Raw genomic sequence first — 24994 nt, 5'->3', positions numbered from 1 at the left:
TGTGCATGGTTTTCAATACCTTCTATAATCTGAACCCACCCCACCCATCTGGTTTTACATATATGATTCTTTATATGGTCTCACAAACGCGCCAAACCAATTCTCATCTGGCTAACACTTTCAATTCTGAGCTCCTTCCTAGAGCTCAAACTCTGGTACTCCTGCTTATTCTACTCCACATATACAATAGTCTACCTAGAACTCCTATGGCATATTTCATTTTTTGGTACTTAAACTAAACATCTACCATGTTAAGAGCACTGTGGGGGAACCCAAACAGAAATCAAATGCAGAACTTAAGAGCAGAAAAAGGGTCTGGTCTAGTAATTACAATACAAATTAGAATGTAGTGTCAGGAGGGAGATATAGCAACACAATGATTTTTTTTTTTTTTAAACTATCATCTTATCTTCTGTTAGCCAAATCAGAAGACTGTTTAGCTTGATTTTCTTTTAAGGAGGTTCCATGTCCAATGTGGGGCTGAATTCATCTCCCTGAGATCAAGATTTGCATGCTCTAATGACTCAGTCAGCCAAGGGCCCCAGTAACACAAAATTTTAAATGGATTTTTCTTTTTTGCAGAAGAGGAGCTTGGTGGGTAGAAAGGAGAAGCAGCTTTATAGGTAGAAGGAAAAGTAAAAGCAAAGCAGAGAAATAGCATGTATTAGGGACAACACTTCATTTAATAGACAATACAGAATTTCTGAAGGAAAACAGTGAGAAAAGTGGGTTGAGAGCATCCATCAGTGTTTCTTAAAAAGAGCTCTAAGGCCATGGAAGATCCTGGGCATTTAACAGGTAAGGCAATGGCCTATAGATGGTTTGGTTTCAGAAGAAAAACTGAGAACACTACTATATTTATATACTGTATCTGACAATCCTATGTGCCTCAGATTCTTACAGACTCTCAACCAACCACCCTCAGTGAAAACTCCTGGGGGGGCCTATGAGTCCCCCTGGACTTTCCTGGTCCTCCCAGTACTCAAATTCATATGAACACAATGTGGCATGGAATGAGACCTGGCCTCCCCAGAAGATGCCAGGGATCCAGGTGAATTAGGACCAAAACTGGGTGTCAAGAGACTGTAAATCAAGACAAAAAAAATTGTTTCTTCTTCAGTTTTATTCCTGTTATTTTAAAAATGTCTTGGAAGTGGGAAGGCAAGAGGAAGGCGACTGACTTTTAAAAGTAATGCTTTCAAAGCCCTGTTTTATTTCAACAAGGGTAGGTATACATCTGTGTAAGTAAGCTATGGCACTCGGGGGGGGGGGGGGGGGCATCATGACCAAGTGTCATAGCACCCAGAAACCTTGTCCACTATGAGCAAAGGGAGAGCCATCTTCTTCAGGACTGGCATCAACTGGAAAATGTTATATGTATAGGAAAAGGGGAACATATTTTATGAATCCTTGGTTTTTAGACTCCCTGCTAAAAGCAATGGGCACACATGATTGAAGACAACTTGACCGAGTCACATGACTTTGACACTGGCAAGATGATCTATAGCCTAAGACAGAGGAAGAAAATTGAAGCAGTGCCTCTAGGAAATCAATCATGCTGCTTTCACCCACCCATATCACTGCTATTTATTCCATAATTTAGAAGCAGAGCATTAAAAAATGGGCAATATGCCATTTATGTTTAGGTTACAACTGGATATAAATATTAATGTACTCAGTATTGTTAGACAGTAGCTTGTAACCAATATATAAGCAGTGACCCATTAAAGGAAAAGTGTCTATGCTGTATGGCCCTCTTTTGAAGAAAAAAAAAAAATGACGAAGTTTCTCTCTGCTTCTGCTATAGAAAAATATTGTTATTTTGAGTCTAGATGCAAACACCTGCAGAGCTGGCTGGTTCCACTGCTTCGAAGAAGACAAAAGCTCTTCACTCTGCTAGAAGTCACCGCTTTCTACACAGCATGTGCTGGTACCAAAGTCACTGGCTGTAACCCTGGAAGATTGTCTGCCTATTGCCGCAAAAGTCCTCAAACTCATCACTGCTAGGGTCTTCTATTACTGCCTTGGCAAGAACTTTTTCTTTTATTTCTAAGGTATGTGAGTCGAATATACAGCTTTTCACTAACACAGAAGTTCTCTGGCTCCCTAGAAAGCAAGTACCAAGCAGAGTGCTTTATTTCCAATTCTCCAGGAAATCACCAATAATTTTTACAAACACAAGTGACAGTAGGATATAATGCTTGAGACAGTAGAGATTTCTGTGTATGTACTGTACATTGTGCCAGGAAATAAGGTGTGCACCACACTCCTCTGTAGGCGTTGTAGGTCATAATGTACATCAACAGACACTATTTTAGGTATATCGAAACATGGAAGCTTGGTTCTATCTGTATAATTTCTTAGTTTTCTTCCTCACTAAAATCCAACCACCTCCCTTCTCCTTCCTCCTGACCCAGACAGAACTCACCTTTGATGGGTTGAATGGAATACCCAGGTATGAAGAGCCTCGGAAACCACAGCGATTTAGATTTGATCCTAGAAAATAAAAATGTGTACTTATTTAAGGCATACTTTATTTCTCTACAGACTCTAAAGCCGTTCAATTAAACATTCTTTCAGGAAATGAGCATTTTAGTACCAAAGCCTTTTAGTACTTTCCTTTCAGGAAATGAGCATTTTAGTACCAAAGTCACTGTGTCCATTTTCATTCTAGCTAATGGTTGGTTAATGCTCACTATGTGCAAAAGCTGTTATCTCTTTATGGGAATTTCCTCATTTAATTTTCAAAAATTTGTTAAAGTTTATTTAAAGTAATCTCAATATGGGCCTTGAACTCACAACCCCAAAATCAAGAGTTGCACGCTCCGACTGAGCCAGCCAGATGCCCTTTTCATTTAATTTTCAAACCAGAGACAAAATAATGATTTCCTACTATGTACCGTTAGGTTATAGCCTACCTCACTGTATACAAAATACTTCCTTACCTTTTCTATATGATTATTTTTCATGTGACCAACATATTTAATCCCCATGCTAAAGAAAGGGAAGCAGAAGTCCCAGAGGTTAAGTGACATGTTCAAGGTAACAAACCGTTAGTAATGCATCAGGATCTGGAATTCTAACTTCCCATCCAGTGTCTTTTTACTTTAACTCACTACTTTTTTATATGTGAGCAAACTAAAGGCAGAAGCTGCTCTAGTCACAAAAAAATATTATGTATTTTGCATTTCAACACAATAACCCACTTCGAAGTACTGGGAAGTTAAGAAAATAAGCTGGAAACTTCAGTCATGTCCATGAAAAGGGAGCCCTGTGCACTGGTAGTGGGAAATGTAAATTAGTATAGCCAGTATGGAAAATAGGATGGAGGTTCTTAAAAAAATTATAAATAGAACTACCATATGATCCAGCAAGCCCACTACTGGGTATATATCCAAAGGAAACAAAATCGCTAACTCGAAGAGATGTCTGTACCCCCATGATTACTGCAACATAATTTACAATAGCCAAGATGTGTCTGCTGACAGATGAGTGGATAAAGAAAATTTTTCACACACACACACCAACCAGGATATGATTCAGTCATAAAAGAAGAAATTCTGCCTTTTGTGACATTATGGATGGAACTTCAGGGCGTTATGCCACATGAAATAAGAGAGAGAGAAATAAATACTATAATACTCTATGTTCTCACTTGTATGTGCAATTTAAAAAGGCTGAACTCACAGAAATAGTAGAATAGTGGTTCCCAGGGGCTGAGAGAAATGGAGAGATGTTAGTCATACAAAAGCCTATCTGTAAGATGAGTAAATTCTGGGGACTTAATGTATAGCATGGTGACTATTAATAGGACTGTATTATATACCTGAAAGTTATAGGAGAGATCTTAAATGTTGTCACTACACACACAAAAGGTATGTGAGGATACTGTGGTAATCATTTTGCAATATATACACGTATCAAATCATAATGTTGTATAACTTATACTTACGTATATTCTGTCAATAATATCTCTATAAAACTGGGAAAAATAAAAAAACTATAAATGAAAAATTAGTTATACCCACAGTAAGAAAGTAATTATGGTTCTGATACCTATTAGACAATCAGCATGATAGATGAAGAGGACAGAAATGTAATATCCATAGACTGTACAAGCACTGTTAATAAAAAAATCAAGTAGATTTATAAATAGGTTCTGACGTGAGAAACTAGTTTCGTATCTCTTATGACTGGAACATGACTAATTCATAATAACTGGTTTCATTCTTATATTCCTTCAAATCAGGTACTCTATTCTCTGTATTTCCCACAGTACTTAGAATAGCTTAAACGTTAATTTCTTGAACAATTTAGGAAACTTTACACACCAAATTTAAAACTTTCCACTAACCACTTTCCTCTATTAACAAAAAATTTATTTGAAAAAGGGTATTATCTAATGGTGATATTAACGAACATAGCTCTATTATCTTTGCTAAAGACTTTTACATGCATAAACTATTTAAGACTTGTCAATGTATAATAAGAGTAACAAAAAGGTTCAGACTGACAGGGTAAGGATACATCTTAGAATTTACTCTTGTAACTTTCAGGATAAGAAAGGCCAGGTGCACAGACACACCCAATACAGTGCTACATGTGGTAAGATTCAGAAACAAACAGGAGTCCAGCAGGTTAAATGCAATACTCTAGCTCCTCAAAGGAACACTAAACTGCTACAAAAATACTTAGGGAAAACTATATAGCCACATGGAGAAATGATCAAGAAAAAAAACAGGACACATTTATGTGATCATGTTTATAATTAAGCAAAGGAGGCTTATCAACAAAGTCCAGAAGGAAATAAATAAAGTAACATTGTATGGAATGACAGGAGAGTGAATTCTGTTTTTTGTATGAGTCATTTTTGCCCTAATGAATTATCAAACTTATTAACTTGAAACCACACCCCTTTATTATCTCACAGCTCTGCAGGTTCCAAAGTCCAAGACAGGTCTCACCAGGCTAGATGAGCATGCCAGTGGGGGCTGCACTCCCCACTGGAGGTTCTGGGAAATAACCTCCCCTCAAGTTCCCTCAGCTTGCTTAGCAGGTGTGGCACTGAGGTGCCCACACCTTTGCTCATGTCAGCTAGGTCCCAGAGCTCCTAGAGACCACTCTTGCCACTGCTTGTATCTGGGCCTCTGTACCATGGGCCTGCAACACAGCTGAAATCTTTCTTGTGCTGGGATTCTCTCTAGCTTCTCCTTCTGCAGCATCTCTCTGACTCTTCCTGCCTTTTCTCCTTTAAAAGGGCTCATGTGGTTGTACCAGGCAACTCCTCGCCCCAGTACATAAAACACCTATCTTCCTATTTTGAGGTCAGCTGACCAGGAACCTTAACTTCATCTTTAAAGTCCATAAGTGCCTAGTGTCTGTACAACCAATAAAACTTCCACCACATGAGCAATAAGGTTGATTTGCTTTCTTGACATTGGTGTGTTCACTGGAATATCACTTTTTTTTAAGTTTTATTTTTAAGTAATCTCAACACGGGGCTTGAACTAACGACTCCAAGATCAAGAACTGCATGCTCTTCCAACTGAGTCAGCCAGGGACCCCTGGAGTAGCACTTCTAATTTCCTCCTAAAACCTTTCCTTTGCATTCACAACTTAGCCAACTGGCACAAGAGGCCTAGCTTTCAACCTATCTAGGCTTTTCACATGCCTCCTTCACCAAGCTCAATCATTTCTAGCTTATGATTTAAAGTGAGAGATGTGCAGCCCTTCTTTTCACTTAGACACTTAGAGACCACTATGGGGTTACTAACTGCCCTAATTTCAATATTGTGTCTGCGGGACTAAAGAGGCCTGAGGAGAGGGATGAAGGGGAATGGCAGGTCAATGGAATAGTCATAACACACGTTTATCAATTACGTGCACCGTCTTATATAGGCACAGTTGGTCATGCCTCAAAACAATTGGAATAGTAGCATCAAAGATCACTGATCACAGATTACCATAGTAAGTATAATGAAAAACTGAACTACTGAGAAAATTACCAAAATATGAAACAGAGACATGAAGTGAGCAAATGTTAGAAAAATGGAACCAATAAGCTTGCATGACAGAGAGTTGCCACCAGCCTTCAATTTATAGAAAATGCAGTATCTTCAAAGCATATTAAAGTACAATAAAATGAGGAATGCCTATTAGAGTATAAAAAATCTGTTTCTGAATGAAATGTTATTTCCTTACAGGTAAAGGAAACTGTTCATTTCTAAGTATTTAGCTTATTTACTTACACCTTTAAATTATCTGAAAAGCAGCAAAAATACTGATGTTCAAAAATATCACCAAAGGTTAGGAGACTGTGGCATGGATGTTTGGAATCTAATTCAAGATCCTATTCTTACTAGCTCTGTATGCTATGGGCAAATAATACCCTCTCTGAGCTAGTTCCCTCCATTTCTGAACAAGGAACCTAACATATTGCAAGCAGTACTTTGCAGGGTTCTTGCAATGTTTAAAGGACACAGGCAGATGATGTTCTGTCCAGTGACCAACGGAAATCAACAGTAACCCAGTTCAAACAGATTCATTAGATTTTTACAAAAAGTGAAATAGGAAAAAAGTATCAGTTTCTGTTGCAATTGAACAAGAAAAGTTTCTTTTTTTTTAAAAAAAAAAAAAGTTATTTATTTATTGAGAGAGAAGAAGAGAGAGCATGACGGGGAGGGAGGAAGAGGCAGAGGCAGAAGCCCTCCCTGAGTAGGGAGCCTGATGCAGAGCTCTATCCCAGAACTCTGGAATCATGACCTGAGCTGAAGGCAGACGCTTAACTGAGTCATCCAGGCACCCCAAAAAAAGTGGAATATTACTCAGCCATTAGAAATGACAAATACCCACCATTTGCTTCAACGTGGATGGAACTGGAGGGTATTATGCTGAGTGAAATGAGTCAATCGGAGAAGGACAAACATTATATGTTCTCATTCATTTGGGGAATATAAATAATAGTGAAAGGGAATAGAAGGGAAGGGAGAAGAAATGGGTAGGAAAAATCAGAAAGGGAGACAGAACATAAAGACTCCTAACTCTGGGAAATGAACTAGGGGTGGTGGAAGGGGAGGAGGGCGGGGGGTGAGGGTGAATGGGTGACAGGCACTGAGGGGGGCACTTGACAGGATGAGCACTGGGTGTTATTCTGTATGTTGGCAAATTGAACACCAATAAAAAATAAAGTTATTATTAAAAAATATAATAACAATAAAAAACAAAAACAAAAAAAACCAAAAAAACAAAAACGACTTCCTCTTCCCCCTTTCCAAAAGAGTATATATTGTCACTCAAAAAAATTCACTGGGCAATTCATTCTGATTCTTGTCAAGATTTGCCTGCTATTGTGTTTTCCTTTATATTCTAGTAAGCTTACCTATTCATGATAATTATTAAGTATAAATGAGCCATTCCAAATTTATAACCAGATGCATATTCACAGTAGTCTAAGCTTCCTTGGAGGTTATTACACGGTGCCATCTAGTGTTCCTATTCAGTAGCAGCAGAATAAACTGGAAGTGTGGGTCTGGGTCTCAACAGAATCAATTGCAGAGTCTGAAAAAATATACAGGCCTGTTGGGTCCTAACTCAGGCCCACATGAAAACCCTCAGAATGGGGCCTGGACAATCATATATACAAAGAACAATCCCTGTTTGATAGCCAGCCAGAATCGAGAACCACTGATGTGGCTCCACAATCAGAGTCACAGAGTAAAACTAGTTTATCTTGTTACATGCAAGTAGTTTAGTTAGCAGGATCTCATAAACATCTAGATACACTTTACACAACTCCTGGTTTCAGATTCTCAAGAGACTGGACAAGGTGAACAAAACATTCTAGAGCCTACAAAATAGGTTTATCTATTTTCTAAATTTCACAAATTCGTTTCAGAGTCAGAACTAGATTAACTAAGGAAAAGGCAGGTGGGAGACTTCCCTTCATAGAGATTTAACAGTTTCATGCAACAAAACAGTAAATGAAGAATGAGACTGTGACAAGATTGGTGGTGTGGCCTACCAGACACATGGTGAGGGACAGTTGGGCACATAACCACTGTGGGGCCATCTCTGCAAAAAATTCTTGATCTACAATTCTTCCAAACCAGACATGCTATTTTTAAATGTGCAACATGCCCAGTTTAGCCACATGCAACTATACTCACACTTGTAAGTATGTTATTTAAAAAACGCAGTAACAGGACTTAATCTATTTAAAAAAAAATCTCACAGGACAACATACACGATAAACACAGCACCTATTGTACGGAATCAGTACTGGAGATAGCCAGGAATGGGAATCTCAAAGGACTAGAAAACAAAAAACTGTACACTAATTTTGCCTCTAGCATTATCAAGCTATATTATCATGGACAAATTATTCATCCCATTGGATCTTAATATCCTCATGTGTAAAATGATGGACTATAATATTCCTTGCTCTACTCTAGCTCTAAACTTCTCTGGCTGTGCCCTTGATAAGAGAAGGGAACACACAACCCCCAGCTTGATCCTCTGTGTTTTCTAAACACTTCCAGAGATTGATGAGAAGGGCCCAATCCTCCAATGGTCTAACCATACACCTAACTAAGATACCAGTGGGGTCTTTATACCCCTGGAGTTAAGCGGAAAGCCAGGGTTAATTCTGATTAAATATTCACAACGTACTTAAGTACCACACATCATAGTCCCCACCATGGACCAAAAACTTCACCAGTAAAGCTAACCTGGGGCTTGGGAGTCAGAAGCCTGGGATTTCAGTCTGATCTATCACTTAATACCTATGTGTGGCCTCAGGCAGCTCTCTTAGTTGCTATGTCTCTCATTCTCCTCTTCTGGGGAAGGCAGATTAGAACAATGTGACAATGTATTTGGCAGTGCCTTAAAGAGCATAAATTTTAATTAATGTATAACATTATTTCTGCATTAGCAAAATATCAGCATTTGTATATAACCATATAACATTAAGTTTAGTTTAATTTTAGTTGTGTTTTGAAGAGAGGTTGAAGTTTTCTGAATTTTGTTTTAAAGATCGATTTGACAGAGAAAGCAAGCACAAGCAGGGGGAATGGTAGCGGGAGAGGGAGAAGAAGCAGGCTTCCCGTCTAGCAGGGAGCCCGATGTGGGGCTCCATCCTAGGACCCTGAGATCATGACCTGAGCCAAAGGCAGACACTTAACCAACTGATCTGCCTGCCAAGGCTCTCCTTTAACTTGGATTTTTAAATATGGAAACATACTTTGAATACACAAATAATGCAGATACATAGAATAAAAACAAAGTACTACCTTATCCTGTCATCCTCCTACATGTGTTCCCATCTACTTCCCCTCCATAAATATTTTCTATGTTTCTGTTCAGAGTTTTCCCTATATACTTATTAGTCAAAGATTAACACAAAACATCTCTGTACATGTTAGTATTTATAGCTTAACTATATATGAGCATTTTCATGTCAGTATATACATAGGTCTATTTCAATCACTTTACTAACTGAGTAAACTATTTTTGGTAGACCATAGTTAATTTAACTGTTTCACTTTTGTGAACATTTATTCCCCTTCTAATTTGTCTGTGTATCGAACAATGCCAAAACATATTCTACAAAGATTTTTATGCATGTTATTAGTTTCCTGAGGTTACAAATCACCGCAAATCTGGAGGCTTTCAGCAATGGAAATATATTCTCTCAGAGTTCTGGAAACCAGAAGTCCAAAATCAAGGTGCTAGCAGGACTGGTTCCTTCTGAAGGCTCTGAGGGAGAAATCATCTCATGCTTCTCTCAGTTCCTGGTGGTTTTGGGCAATCCTGGCATTCCTCTGTGCAGTAAGCTCACTGTAACCTCTGCCATTGCCCCCACAGGGCATTCCCCTCGGGGTCTAGAATCTCCCTCTTCCCTTCTCCTAGAAGGGCACTAGGCAGTGATCTGGAGATGCTTACCTTAATTACACCTGCAGAGGCCCTTCTTCAACTAAGGTCATATTCTGAGGTTCTAAGCAGATCTATCTTTTCGGAGCCACTATAACACACATGAGACTGTGTCAGATGTGATAAAAAAAAAAAAAAATCATACACTAAAATGTCTCTCAAAAGGATACAATGATTTTCACTTCCACAAAAATGAAGTGCTCTTTCCCCAGTACTCTTGCCAACTTTTACTTTTTTAATTTATTTCTTTTAAAAGATTTCATCATTTATGTGAGTGAAAGAGAGACAGAATGAGAGCTCATGAACAGGGGGAGGGGCAGAGGGGAAGAGAAGCAGAAGCCCCGCCCCGCTGAGCAGGGAGCCTGATGTGGGGCTCTATCCCAGTGCCCAAGGATCATGACCTGAGCCCAAGGCAGACGCTTAACCAACTGAACCACCCAGGCACCTCTCTTGCCAATTTTTAAAACTTCCAGCTAAATTGATGTTACATAAAAAATAATGCAACCTTGTTTCTACTGCATCTCCCTGACTTTGCTAGTAAGGCTAATTCTCTTATATATTATTTACTGACTTCTTCGAGGTCCTCCATTCTTAAATTTCATCATCTTCTAAACAGTGATGTGTCATTTACCGTTCAATCTTTAAGAGTTCTTCACAGTCTGGATATGAATATTTTGTTACATATATTACCACAATTTCCAAGCCTGTCACTTACTCAGCCTTATCTTTTACTACAAAACATTTTAAAGTATTTGTTTAATCAAATTTATCACATTTTTATTTTATGGTGCTGGATTTTTAACATTTCTGGATTTTTCAATTCCCTAAGATTTTACATGGTATCACAAGGTAGGACAAATACAGACCTAGGAGTCACAGAAGGCACACTCTACTCATTCTGCAAATCCCTTATGAATGAGAAAATATTTGAGGAGCAAGAGGATGCTAAAATTAGGTGTTTTGAGATGCAATATCCAACAAGCAATTCTCAGAAGGCCAGCCATTCATTCAACTCAACTGAATACAACTCAATACAATCCACTCAATTCTGACACTATGCAGAGATAGGCTGCAGACACTATGCAGACTCCACAGGCTGAGGGCTCAGTCCACCAGGACTGCAAACCACTCCAACGCACCCCCCAACTTCAGACCTCAGATGCAAGCCCCATTAGCTGTGCTGCTTCTGACCAACTGGCTACAGACTGGAGGTTCTCATGAGCCCCTCTCCTTGGGCACAATTAATTTGCCAGAGCAGCTCACAGAGCTCAGAAAAACTTGTTAATAGTAAAAGAATGTAACTCACGAACATGCAGATGGAAGAGATGCATAGGGTAAGGTATGGGGAAGGGGCACAGAGCTTCCATGCCGTCTCCGGTGTGGCACTCTCCCAGCACTTCCACGTATTCACCAACCAGGAAGCTCTCTGAACCCTGTCCTTCTGGGTTTTTACATAGGCACATTACATAGGCATGATGGATTAAATCACAGGCCACTGGCAATGGCTTCAGCCCCCAGCCCTTCACCCCTCCCCTCCCTGGAGCTCAGGTGGTGGGACTCTAATCTCTGGCTGGCTCCAAGGGCATAAAGGTCCCATCCTTAGGTGCTTTACAAAAGTCACCTAAGGTAACAAAAGACAATTTCTATCACTCTCAACCCTTAGGAAATGCCAAAGGTCTTGGGAGTTGTGAGCCAGGAACTGTGGATGAAGACCAAATACACATTTCTTATAAATCACAATATCATGATGCTTTAGACCAAATGTGAAAACACAGAGAAGTCAAGGTGGAGGATGAATGGGTGATTTAAGAGTCCAACAACTCCTGATACACAACAAAGCTTTAGGCACTAAAAGACAAAAGAAATGTAAGACAGATACATTCTTTGCCCTCCAGAAGTGTAGAATTCAGGCACAAGCAAAAATATTTTAAGTAACAATTAAGCAGCGATGAATGAAAAAACAATTAGCAATGTGCTTCAAACCAACAAAACCCATGGAGAGGACAGTGCAACACAAAAGAGAATTCTGATAAGCCTCAAAAGAGATGGGGTGAGTACCAATTGGAATTCAAAGAAAATTTTAAAACTTCCATCAAACTGTAATACACATAAGAAAAGCGCATTATCATAAACAACTCAATGAACTTTGCAAAGTAAACTTATCACATAACCAGTACTCAGCTCAAGAGAAAGTACATGACAGCACTCCAGAAGCCCCCTACTTCCTCTTCTTCCTTTGCTCCCCAAAAGCTCCCACTGGTTTTGTCTATTTTTGTACTCTGTATAGAATTATACACTAGGTAACTTCTTTCTCTCAAAACAGGTTTGTGATATTCATCAAAATTTTTGCATATAGTTATAGACTGTTCTTTCCCACTTTCCATTGTAAGAATTCCATTGTGTGACTGTATTAATACATCATTTATCCATTATATCCAAGACAGGTAGTTTGTATGGTTCCTAACTTCTGGACTCTTGTGAAGAACACTGCTGTGAACATACCTTCTGGTGAACATGTTTTCACTTCTGATGGGTGTGGACTAGGGAGAAGTGCACACATGTTCAGCTTTAGTGAGTACGGCTAGTTTTCCAAAGGAGTTGGTAAATTGGCAGTTTTCCTTCAGCTTGTGTGAGTTCCAGTTGTGCTGTTACTTTCTGCCTTTTCCATTTTAGCCTTCTAGTGAGTATGTAGCAAACACATTATGAATAATATGAGAGTTCAGATATTAGCAAACCTCTCGCAACAAAGCAGTCTTTAGAAAGAATACGGGTATTTTAAAAAGATGTATTTATTTTTTTAAGGGAGGGAGAGAGAGAGAGTGTGTGAATGGGATGGGGGGAGTGGAGGCAGAGGGACAGAGAGCTTCAAGCAGACTCCCTGCTGGGCACAGCGCCTGACGAGGGGCTCAATCCCATGACCCATGCAATCACGACCTGGGCAAAAACCAAGAGTTAGACACCCAACCGACTGAGCCTCCCAGATGTCCCAAGAATATGGGTTTTAAACTAATTGCACACAAAAAAAGTTCATGAACATAGTCACACACCCAAGGGATAACAAAATGACATGTGTAAAATCCATGTTTAAGAGCATAAAACCAGCAGCCTATTGTTTTGTGGCCACTGCTTTTCCACTGGGGAAATAATTAATCAGTTATTTTAACCATTCTGCAAGTTGCTTTAAAAAAAAAAAAAGTGTGTATTGATAGTAAACTACCATGAAAAACTTACAATAAAATGGTAGAAGAAAGTAAACATATTTTAAGAAAAAACAATAGCTTAGTTCAATCACAGAGCCCAGCAAAGAATATAGTAGTATGAGTTCTCTCACTCAAATGTTATGATCTATACTCTTCTAGAGTAGCAACGGCTATTTCAGAGAAATGAATAGCAATAAATTTTTTCTAAAAATAATATATATTTTAGCAAAAACATAATAGAGAATAGCTTTTCTATGACTCACACTGTATAATTTCCTTATGCATACTATGTGAGGTGCTTTCAAGAAATTAGTGTAGAATTTAATCAGGACATGTGTTTTTAATAATCCAAAATCAGGGGGATCCCTGGGTGGCGCAGTGGTTTGGCGCCTGCCTTTGGCCCAGGGCGCGATCCTGGAGACCCGGGATCGAATCCCACGTCGGGCTCCCGGTGCATGGAGCCTGCTTCTCCCTCTGCCTGTGTCTCTGCCTCTCTCTCTCTCTCTCTGTGACTATCATAAATAAATAAAAAAAAAAAAAATTAAAAAAAAAATAAATAAACTATTTAAAAAAAAAAAATAATCCAAAATCAGAATCAGAATAATACTATATGTAATATTTAACTTTTAAAATTAAAAAAAAAAAAAAAAACCCAGACTGATTTAAACTAGTCAACCCCCCCCCACCAAAACCCAAAAAACAACCTAGTAAAAAGGGAAAACACAAATTACTTCCACTTTGCGGGCATCTAGAATTGTGACCAAATCTCAGCCATAAGCTCCGAAAAAATGAGTAGCATTATTTATTAATTATCACAGCCCGTATTTACAGGTGTAGCAGCACATTCAGTAAATCCTACTCACCAACATGCTAGAATCTTTAACTACTTACCAATATATCATACATACTGATTCATGCAGCTGGTGAAAAGTGAGTAGATACTTGTGTATGCCAGACCTAGTTCAAAATGTCTAATCATTTTTAAGTAAGAATTCACTGACAGGCCAGATTTTAAAAATTATATAAACACAAACACTATGAAATCCAATAACAATAATGTAGAAAGACATAAAACAATGTCCAAAAACATCTGCTAATAGATCAAACCTCTTTTTTCTTTTTTTAAAGATTTTTTTTTTAAAGATTTTTTTAAAGGTTTTTTTTATTTATTCAGGAGACACACACACAGAGGCAGAGACACAGGCAGAGGGAGAAGCAGGCTCCATGCAGGGAGCCCGATGTGGGACTCGATCCCGGGTCTCCAGGATCAGGCCCTGGGCTGAAGGTGGCGCTAACCCCTGAGCTACCCAGGCTGCCCAAGATTTTATTTATTCATGAGAGACACAGACAGAGAGAGGCAGAGACATAAGGCAGAGAGAGAAGCAGACTCCCTGCAAGGCTCAATCCCAGGACTCCGTGATCATACCCTGAGCCAAAGGCAGACGCTGAACCACTGAGCCACCTGTGTCCCCAAACCTCTTTTTTTCTAAATAAAGTTTCAGCTTATTATTTCCCTAAAGTTCATCTAGGTGAGACATTTATAAATGTTTACTTCAACCAACGAAACACCCAGTTAATTTATAAATGTTGACTCATTTAGGCATGATAAAAACTGTCATTTTCAGGAGTTTATCTGCTTCTCTTTTGAAGGTTAGAATTTCTAACATTTGTAAATTAAATCAATGTTAGGTATGTTACACTTAACAGAGTGAACAATAAGGTGTATAAAACTTGTGGGCATTTAGTTGATCAGGAAACATAGAAATTTTGAAAATTAGTTACGAAAAGAAAAATAACTGACCAAAATTTATAAAGTTTAAGAAGCATAAAAATGACTGTAGTGCTAGTAAGAGTTCTAAGAAACCATCAGAGAAAGGCTAGTGAAACACAAGAGAGAAAACCACCAGGAGACTGAAAAGAAATTTTCTGACAGCAAAGAGTTCACTGAAAAGACAAAAAGAATGGCTGGGAATGAAAAATACAGCAAAGGCTATAAAACTAATCAAACATAAATACCAAATACAAATAATCAATATGCAATCATCAATGAGGAAGTGCGGAACATAACATGTGGCTACAACTGCAAATCTCGAGTCCCAGACAACTGCACAATGGTTCTCTCGAAAGAGAGAGCAATGATTAGACTTTTTAATTTTTATTTAAGTCATCTCTACCCTCAACATGGGGCTTGAACTCACGACCCTGGGATCAAGAGTCACACACTCCACTGAATGAGCCAGCCAGGTGCTCCAATGATTAGACTTCTTAAGTGTTTGTATTTGAACACAAGGGGAGTGCAACACTGCAAGGAAAACATGGATGAATAAAATATGGTAATAGTTTATAAATTAATACTGAGATTTGCTAGTCTGACACATGTTATGCCAAGTACAACTAACTAGTCACACTAAAAATAAAATGCTAAAAACTCACTCACTGTCTTCTGTGGGAAGGACCTGCAGGGAGTAAATCCACTCTATTATATCATCTTTGTTCACAACATCTAAGGAATCCAACATATCCAGCCCGGAGAGCGCAAAAAATGCAATTGTCAGCCTAAAAGAAAACAAACAAACAAACAAACAAACATAATATTTCCATCTTAACTATCAAAACACTGAAGTCTTTCTGATTCAGAAAAATAATAAAGTCTTTCTAATTTAAAATTAAACAACAGTCTCATTTTGCAAAAGCCAAAAAGTCCTATTTATAGTTCTAGTTTAATATCAATCACACATTTGTTTCATTTGTAAAAAGGAATAGTTAGGAGTTAAAAAAAAAAACTTGTGCTACTCATCTGAAGCATATATGGATTCATTGAAGGCAGTGTCTCAGCAACCTAAAGGCTAAAGCAGAATTTAAAAAAGAATTCTCTGCACCTAATTAGTACAAATAAATAAAAAAGGCTGGAAAATATGTAAAAATCCCAATTTCCACTTATTTGCCAAGAGCAACTATGCTTACAGTTGGTGCTTAATTCTGAAGGAATGTTAGAATCCATCTGTATTCAAACTGGTTTACAAATAATGTGACTGGGAAAAACTTAAAATGAATTTTGGGAAATAAAACTTTAAAAATACATATGCGTCTCAACTCCATTTTCCCAGAGAGGATTCTATGATAGAATGAAAAACAGGAAGGCAACACAATCCCTTCCTTCTAAGACGGTACACTAAATGAGAAGTGTTAACTTTGTTTTCATATAAAAACTAGTACTTTGGTGATTATTTTTTATACAAAGAGTTTGTTATATTTAATTCTTTTCAGGCTAAGATGCAAAACTGCTATCTGAGCTTGGTATCTTATTTCTGTATTCTAATAATTCCTATGACTAATAACAAATTAATACTTTGATTGGCCTAAAATCTGACAGCAAAGGCACTGGACACATTCTGTAACCTTTTCAACTAAGATTCAAAAAGAGAAATAAATAAGCCTTACTACCCTAAGGCATCCACTGTGTGTAATAAATTAACTTCTTTCCCATGCATCTAGAAAAATACTACCAACTTAAGGAAAAATGAGAAAAATCACTTTTTTTTTTTTAAGGGTATAATTCTCTTTGATCCCTCGTTGAAAAAGGCTGGTGTACATTAAATAATAGGAGAAGAAATCAGGGAGTAATTTAATTCTAACCAAAGCTTAAGGGCAAAAAACTAAGACTAATGAGATATTGGTACATTTAACAACAACAGATTTTGGGAAACATAGATTATTGAGACACTATTACTATGTACCAGACAACGAGCTAGAAAATTTCTTACATACTACCCTAATTCTAACAAACCACTGAGATCCACCAGAACTAGGGACATGATTTATCTGAGACCAGGATTAAATTAAGGGCAGTGAACAAACCCCTTAATGTGGGAGGCTGTGGTTCAGAGTTCAGGCTTCACCATCAAATGAGCTATGTTCAAATGGGTGGGCTGATTTAGCCATTTATAACCTAGGTAGGACCTTTGCTAAATCTTTTCTAAGTCCACTTCCTTATCTGTAAAACATTACACCTCACAGTTACTGGGATACCTGCCCGCAAGCAAGACCTCAGGGAAATCTCAGTAAGGAATATCCTTACTGAGATTTCCCTGATTTGACAGGAGCTAATGACTACCTCAGGATCTAAACACAATCACACTACAGGTCCTTTCTCTAGGTCATTGGGCACCTTCTGCCCCCCAGACAACCCTGTTCTTTCCCAAAACAAAATGCTACTTTAGAAATTAGAAGAATGTCTATAGAATAGCAGCCATGTGTCAGAATTACTGCTCTTCATGATAATTATGTCTCAGGAGATAAAGTCTGCCTTGTGGTAATAGGTACTCAAATATTTATTGAATTAACTAATAAAAGACCTGCAATACCTCATCAACCCTCTTGGAGAACTCTCAATGGGATTTTCAGTTTTGTTGTAAATGATTATAGTCAGATACAATTAATTAAAATTATCTAATAATTACGTTTATTAAAGCTTTATTATAGAAAAAAATAAAAGGAAGATAAAAGTGAAGGACAGCATAGGATTGTCGATAAGACAACTTACTAAGGCTGAATAAGTTGAAGATCTTCTGCACAATAAAAAATGTATAATTAGAAAACATCTAAAAAGCTATAAAAATAAGCTGGTATTCTTTTCTAAGTGAAGTACTCTCAAATTTTTTTAGCTCAAGATCATGAAGTCCAAAGAACTCCAGTAATTTGCTTGAGATTTCAACCCTAGATAACCACTTAAAACTTCTTAGGAACTCGGGACACCTAGGTGGCTCAGCGGTTGTGCCTCTGCCTCTGCCTTTGGCTCAGGGCATGATCCTGGAGTTCTTGGATGAGTCAGGCATTGGACTCCCCGCAGGGAGCCTGCTTCTCCCTCTTCCTATGTCTCTGCCTCTTTCCATGTGTCTCTCTTGAATAAATAAAATCTTAAAAAAAAAAAAAAAAAAAAAGCTACTTAGGAACTCTGAGTTGCATGGTGGTGTTCTCCACAAGGGTGTTTCTCAAGCCCGTCTACACATTAGAATTAGCTTAAAAACAAACACCTAAAACACCGCTAATAAAACAGAGAGGCCTGGGCCTTAGTCTATAAAACTGAAATTCTGGGTGGAAGGTGGGGTCTGGGTACCTGGTATTTAGGGTGGGGGAGGCAGGTGTGGGAAGCTTCCCAGGTGAGGGTAATGTGCAGCAGGGCTTTAGATGCACTGCTCTAGGGGTGCCTGGGTGGCTCAGTCAATTAAGTGTATAACTCTTGATCTTAGCCCAGTCCTGATCTCAGGGTGAGTTGAAATCCCATGTTGGGCTCCACTTGTGGGCATGGAGCTTGTTTAAAAAAAAAAAAAAAAGGCACTGCTTTAGAGCAGTGATGCCGGTAGGGACATTCTAAAGACATTTTTGGCTGTCACTAGAGAAGGGTGCCAATGGCAGCTAGCTGGTAAAGCCAAGGATGCTGCTAAATGTCCCACCTACAACACACAGGGCAGCGTCATTCAAAAAAAATGCCAACAGTGCTGAGGTTAAGTAACCCTGTTCTAACGTCATACTGTTACCTACATGTTAAGTGTTATATGAATGACTGTTTTTCATTTTACTTGCTTCTGAATATGGATGCAAATACCAGAAATCAAGTCAGTTGCTGGTAAACTACTTTAAAATCTTGCATACTTAATTATTAAAGGCTTCTGAGAGTCCAGGATTTTCAACTACTAGCAGGTAAGACTAAGGTTTATAGGATTAACACAGCTATAGTGAAAAGCTTATGGTCATAAAATAAGACACCCAGCAGGCTGGCAGACAGAACCAAGGAATCAATTTGCAGCAAATGTCTGGCCTCCCTCTAAGATAGGCTGGAAAAATATCCTTTCTCATCACAGCAGAGTTCTCAAGCAGTCCTAAAATTCTGAGAGGGAGAGAATTACAGAAGTCATAAGAAAAACAAAGCAATTTTGGGCTGTGGGCCTCTGAGAGAAATAATGGAGGCTTTTACAGTGCCCCATTGAGTGGTATTTGGGGTATGGACTGCTGCCCACCCACCTTGGAGCAGGTGTCTAGAGGGGAAATCGTGTCAAGACACATGCCTAAAATCAAGCCAGTGAAGGTATTTCAATTTTGTTACTTTGGTGAGTATTCATTTGTTCCCTTCCTTTCTTCTCTTCCCTAGAGTTGAACTCTGAAACTATAACCTGAGAAAGCAAAGTAAGCCAGCCACATCTTCCTGCCCCTTCTTCCACTCTGAACAATACATATGGAAAGTATATCTTACATGGATGAAGCAGTAAAGTTTGTCTCCTCTAAATCAACGTGCTGCCCCACTGGATCAATTCACAGATGGTAGGCATCAACTAAATGATGTCACCAGAAGATCTCCAAGTTTTCAGGCTTAGGAAACAGTCGCCCAAGCTCCCATGGATTAAATAGGGAAAAAAAGAAAGAAAAGAAAACCAGTCTGGACAGTAGATAAAAGAACTGAGTAATAGCAATATGATTTCCTGTACTACTAAACGAGTAGTGTACTGTTAGGCTATGACAGGTAAGTAACCATTTGGAATATACTGGAAACACTAATTTATGGGCACTGACTAGATTCCCAAACTTTGGATTACCTGCTCTGCCTCTTTCTAGTACAGTCTATTTACTAGCATCCCCAAATGTAACTGCATTCCTGCCTAGCTCTCAGGTGGGGCTATAATTAAACCATATTGCAAAGAATTTTTAAATTATTAACAAGCATTTAGAAATAGGGAATATTTAGAAATAGGAACACAGTTGCTGGATAAAATTGCTAACAGTCGAAATGATGAGAGAGCCTTAGAGGTCATTAATTAATTCCTTAATTAATAATTTCCTTAGAGGAAATTAATCATGAAGTTAAAATACACAGCAAACAGAGGTCCCAATAAATACTCTGGAATGAATGACTGCAATGCTGCAAGAATGCTAGAATTGTAAGCCTTACTCTTTATCTGTAATATTTTTAAATAGCTGGTTCAATGGTAAGTATTTTAAGTACAGTCACACATCTTTGGAATTATTTTACACGCAAAATAATTTTTCAATAAGAAATGTTTACTAAACATCTACTAGAGAGCAGATGTCATGACAAAAACGAATAAAATAAGCCTCCAAACCTTAAGCAGGTTAAATTATGAGAGAAAATAACTAAGTAGTTATATATGTACTATTAATAGAAATCATTTTCAGGGTGCCTGGGTGGCTCAGTCAGTTAAGTGTATGACTCTTAATCTCAGGGTTGTGAGATCGAGCCCTGCCTCAGTTTGGTGTTGGGCATGGAGCTTAAGATTCTATTCTCTCTCTCCTTCCTCCCTTTCACCTTTCCACCCCACCATGTCACACAACTAGTGCTCTTGCTGTCAAAAAAAAAAAATAAAAAATCATCTTTTTTTTCTCAACCTACTCCTTTTGCCTCTTGTTCTCTAGACCAGATGGCAGATCCAAACCTAGAATTCTGGAACTCCTCCTTCTTCCTATACCTCTTCATTCTATCCCTGCTTCCACTGCCCCAGCATACGGCTCTCAGACTCCTGCATACTACAACAGCTCCCTAACGGATCTTCCTTGTTTGGTCTAGTTCCACTTTCCAGAGGAACCAATCTCAAATTCAAGGATGACTCTGAAATGCATACCTAACCAGAAAGATCCACTGCTGGGCAACTTTCCATCACTTATGTGATATCAAATTTAAGTTTCTTGATCTGGCACACAAAGCCTTCTGTGATCTGGCCCATGTCTGCCCTCCAGACTCAATTCCTACCACACTTGCCTTACATCTTGAACCACTATTAGACAAATGATTGCAGTTTCTCTGCTCAACACTCACTCGTCTACCTTTATTGTCTTGTGCATTTGCCTATAATCCATCCCCCACTCCTCCAAACCTAACACATTCTTTAATATTTAGCTCCAGGATTACTTCTTCCAAGAAGCCATCTCTGAGACATGTCTCTCTTCAGGTTGAGCTAAGGTTCTTCCATGTCTGTGGATACCACAATCATTGTGCAAACAAATTCAAGTGTGGTCAGGCAATCAGCACCATCAGCACCACCTGGGAACCTGTTAGAACTTCAGGTTCTATGCAGACCCCTCCCAGATCCATGCAATGAGAATTTGCATTTAAACAAGATCCCCAGGTGATTTATATGCCCATTTGAGTTGGGAGGAACTGTTTTAAGAATGTTTGTACATCTGTCTCTCCTATCAGGCAAACAGTCTCAAACTCCAGTGTGCATGAATACCATCTGGAATGCTTGTCACAATGCACACTGGCAAGCCCAGAGTTTGAAGCAGAACTGGGGAGGGGCCCAGGTACTTGCAGTCTTACAAAGCATGTGATGATGTCACTGATTTGGAGCCTCCTGCCATCATCATCACACCTTAAGAAATACACCGCTGGACTGCAATATATTTCAGATAAGGGAGGAAATGAAAGAGCAGAGTAATTGCTAGATGTTAATCATGTGGACAGTTATGACACAGACTACACAGGGGAAAACGGAAGGACACATGAACAGAAAGACCAGGTAGATTGTGAGGTCTCAGAAAATAAAAACCAAATGTCTAAACCCTTCTTCAAGAGCAGCTGGATCTGTAAAAATAACATACATAGAAAATGGTCAGTATTATGTTCTTTGATTTAAAAAAAAACCTACTCTAACTCCCATTACCCAACTACAAATGGCAGTAACAACTCATGACCAAAAAGCTCATAGAAAAGAAATCTGTTAATGCACAAAGCTCACAATCCAAGCTTTAATATTCACCTGAGGTAACTAAAAGCTGCCACTTTCCAGAAGTTAATATGAAAAGAAAGCTACAAGTGAAACAACAAAGACTTTGTTCTTTTCATAAACCCATTGTTATTAGAAAAATAAAAATTATTTAGTCCTATTTGTCAGACTAAAAGAAACAGGGGAATGAGGTAATTTTGCCAGGTGGGTGGGTCAGAAAATAAGTGTCTAAATATCTAGTTTGTTATCAGCCTTCCCCAGAGTCACCTGTGTCATATCTATCAGTAAGAAAAAAGGAACACCAAAATCACTGGTTTTGCACTGTATCCCTGTACCCAGACACACAGCAGGCCCTCAAATAAATGTCTGAAAGATTAAACAGCAATACCAGATGAAGAACTGTGACTTAGCAAACACATTGTTTCATCTGAAAACTCTGGTATCAGTAGAAATTTTGTGATATGTCAGTCACCTTTCCTTAAAAGCTCAGAGCTCCTTCACAAGCATCTTAAAGTCAATTAGAGATCACATACACCATGAAAGGACTTAATGCTAAACTAAGACTGAATCAGAAAAGAGAAAAACTGACAAACTTTAAAAAATTACTACAAAAACTGCTATGTGCACATTAGCTTAAACGTGGTTATTAAGTGTGCCCTAAGAAAACGAGAAATTATAAATATTCAAGTGATAAACATTAGGCATTACAAAGGTAATAATATTTAACGCACCATGACATAATACACTCTCTTATAATGCCTGTTGTAGATTCGAAGATTACACTAAAGTTTTTAAATCAGTTTTCAATCAATTTTTGCAGTTTTATTTGTTATGAGCATCATCAGTTTACCAACATACATTAGTATATATGGTTTTGTCCATGCTGAAATTTTAAATAGAACAAACATTGGCATTTTGAAAATGCAACCACAGACCTAAAATGATACCTATGAGCAAAGTTCAACTGTTTAACAAGCACAATAGGATGGAAGATTTTTTTTTATCCAAATGCTTCGAATTCACATAAAGTTAATCCCCATAAAATATGTGATTTATTAGTATCATTTGTTCCATCACATATCATTCCAATCAATAGAGTGAGTTTTGGAAACCTTAATTTAGCTCTAGAGATATGCTCTGCTAGTCAATCAACACCTATGGGTACAGAAAGGAATATAAAATGATGCTTCACTCTTTCTTTAGCAATAATATGTTCATTGTTCAGGGCTCAGCTCACATTATTCGACAAATATTTACTTCATGCCTCTTATATACGAGATAATATATTCAATGCCCTATAGACTTTCTGGGATAATGGAAATGTTAAAGCAGAAACAAAAGCTACTGGCCAATGAGGTGATGGAGCCCTCGAAATGCAGTGGCTGCTGCAATTGGAAAGAACTGAATTTTTAATGTGATTTAATTTTAATTAATCCAAATTTAAACAGCCAAATGTGGTTCGTGACTACATTGGACAGGGCCCCTCTAGTATCATACAGGTAAACTAGAAAAAAGATAACCTTGTGAAGTTGACAATCCAGCGTGAAAGAAAAATAGTAAGCAAATAAACCAACAAATACGTAATTTTAGGTGGTGATTGGAAGGGGTGGATCTCTTTCGGGAAGGCGTCTCTAAAGACATCTGGGCTGGGAATCTGCTCTCACACACGCTCCCAATAACCCTAGGCGAACACGCCGCACAGAACTCTATACTGAAACAGCCTGTCTTGTGCGGCTGTACTCCAGCACCCAGCATCATACATTTCAAGGCCACTAGGCAGAAGTCAACTATCAAACCTCCAAGTCTGACCCAGCCATGCAACGTCTGAAACACACCAGAGAACCAGAGTCCAGAAAACACGGAGAGATTAGAGCAAAACCAATCTGCTCTCTTACCCAGTCCCATGCAGCTTGGGAGCCCCACTTCAAAACACAGCAATGCAGAGCGAGGACCGCCTCCTCCTCCTTCTCATCTCCAGACTTTTACTCTGAATGACTAATTCACAGTTTTTTAGCCGCAGCCAAATCACACTCCTCAGCCAACTCCAAACTCCCAAGGCTACGGCAAATACACTTTTAACAGGATGCTCCACGGACGCTGCACCTCTTCCGCCAACCTTTCCCTACCCTGAGATGCACAATTCCTGGAAAGTTAATTTCTACAAACCTTACAGGGTCTGCGCCGCTCCTACACATCGAACACCGTACAGGTATTCAATTAAGAGTTAATCAGGTGTCGGAGGAAAGGGTAGCATGGGAGACTATACACCTAAACTACCAAGACGAAATGACTGGTCTTTCTCCTACACTCGGAAGTCGGTGAGGCCAGAGATTCGCAGCCTCGCAGAGGGAGTAAAAAGGAAGCTCAGAGCGACAGGGAAAACGGTCGGGAAGAGAGAAGGGCAGAAACTGGAAGTTCCCACGCCCTCGCCCTACCGCTGCCCCAATCCCCCCGCCGTGGCTCGGGGGCGTGAGGGTGACCGCCGAGCCGCCCGAAGGGAGAGGCACCGGGCAGCGCCGGGTGGGCGGCGGCGCAGGCCCCACAGAAGGCGGGTCAGCCGGCAGGCTCCGCGGTGCCTTTCTGCTGGGGCCTGGGCCCGGAGCCGCCAGTTACCTGCTGGTCTCGAGCGAGGAATAGCGCTCGGGCAAGACCTGGAGGCAGCGCTGGAAGAACCGCACGTGCCGGTCCCGCAGGAAATCCAGCCGCTCTCCCTCGCCGCTCCCCGCCGGCCGCTCGTCCTCCGGCGCCGCCATGCTGCTGCGGAAGCGACGTCCGCCGCGACCCGGAAGCAGTTGGCGCGCGGCGGGAAGGAAGCCCGAGGGTCAACCCGGGGCTGGCGCGTGGGGAAGGGCGGTGCGCCAGGCGCAGGGAGGCTGCGGTTGATACCCTCGGTGTTGGCAGAGTTACGCTGCGCTTTAGGCCTCGGATTTCTCTCCGGCCCCACCTTTTCCGTTCTGAGCTCCACAGGCTTGGAGACCCCTCTCACGCCTTGTAAAATGCGGCCCACAGATCCTTGCAGAACTCTTATCCTCATTCGATATTTGTGGAAGTGCAAGATGAAAAGCTCCTAGATGGCTTGGAAAGCATCAGGGGCTTAAAGGGAAAACGGATGGATCAGAGTAAATCGTTTTTTGG

At 39.4% G+C, this 24994-nt stretch overlaps 1 protein-coding gene across 2 annotated transcripts in view; it reads right to left on the bottom strand.

Annotated features, from left to right (window-relative positions):
• Positions 1–24628, bottom strand: part of PGGT1B (protein geranylgeranyltransferase type I subunit beta) — a 54478-nt gene extending 29850 nt beyond the window's left edge. Inside the window, exons 1-3 of one of the 2 annotated variants that reach the window (XM_041763642.1) lie at positions 24473–24628; positions 15565–15683; positions 2429–2496 (exon numbers count right to left, since the gene is read on the bottom strand). In XM_041763642.1, coding sequence (XP_041619576.1) covers positions 2429–2496; positions 15565–15683; positions 24473–24612 — 327 coding nt within the window. In that variant the 5' untranslated portion in view covers positions 24613–24628. Of the gene's footprint in view, positions 1–2428; positions 2497–12429; positions 12580–15564; positions 15684–24472 lie in introns of those variants that run through there. The other variant, XM_041763643.1, reaches the window with a different exon arrangement.
• Positions 24629–24994: the final 366 nt, after the last annotated feature.

Source organism: Vulpes lagopus, chromosome 7, assembly GCF_018345385.1.
Source record: "Vulpes lagopus strain Blue_001 chromosome 7, ASM1834538v1, whole genome shotgun sequence".
NCBI classification, from domain to species: Eukaryota; Metazoa; Chordata; class Mammalia; order Carnivora; family Canidae; genus Vulpes; species Vulpes lagopus.
This window is presented reverse-complemented; position numbering and strand designations above follow the sequence as displayed.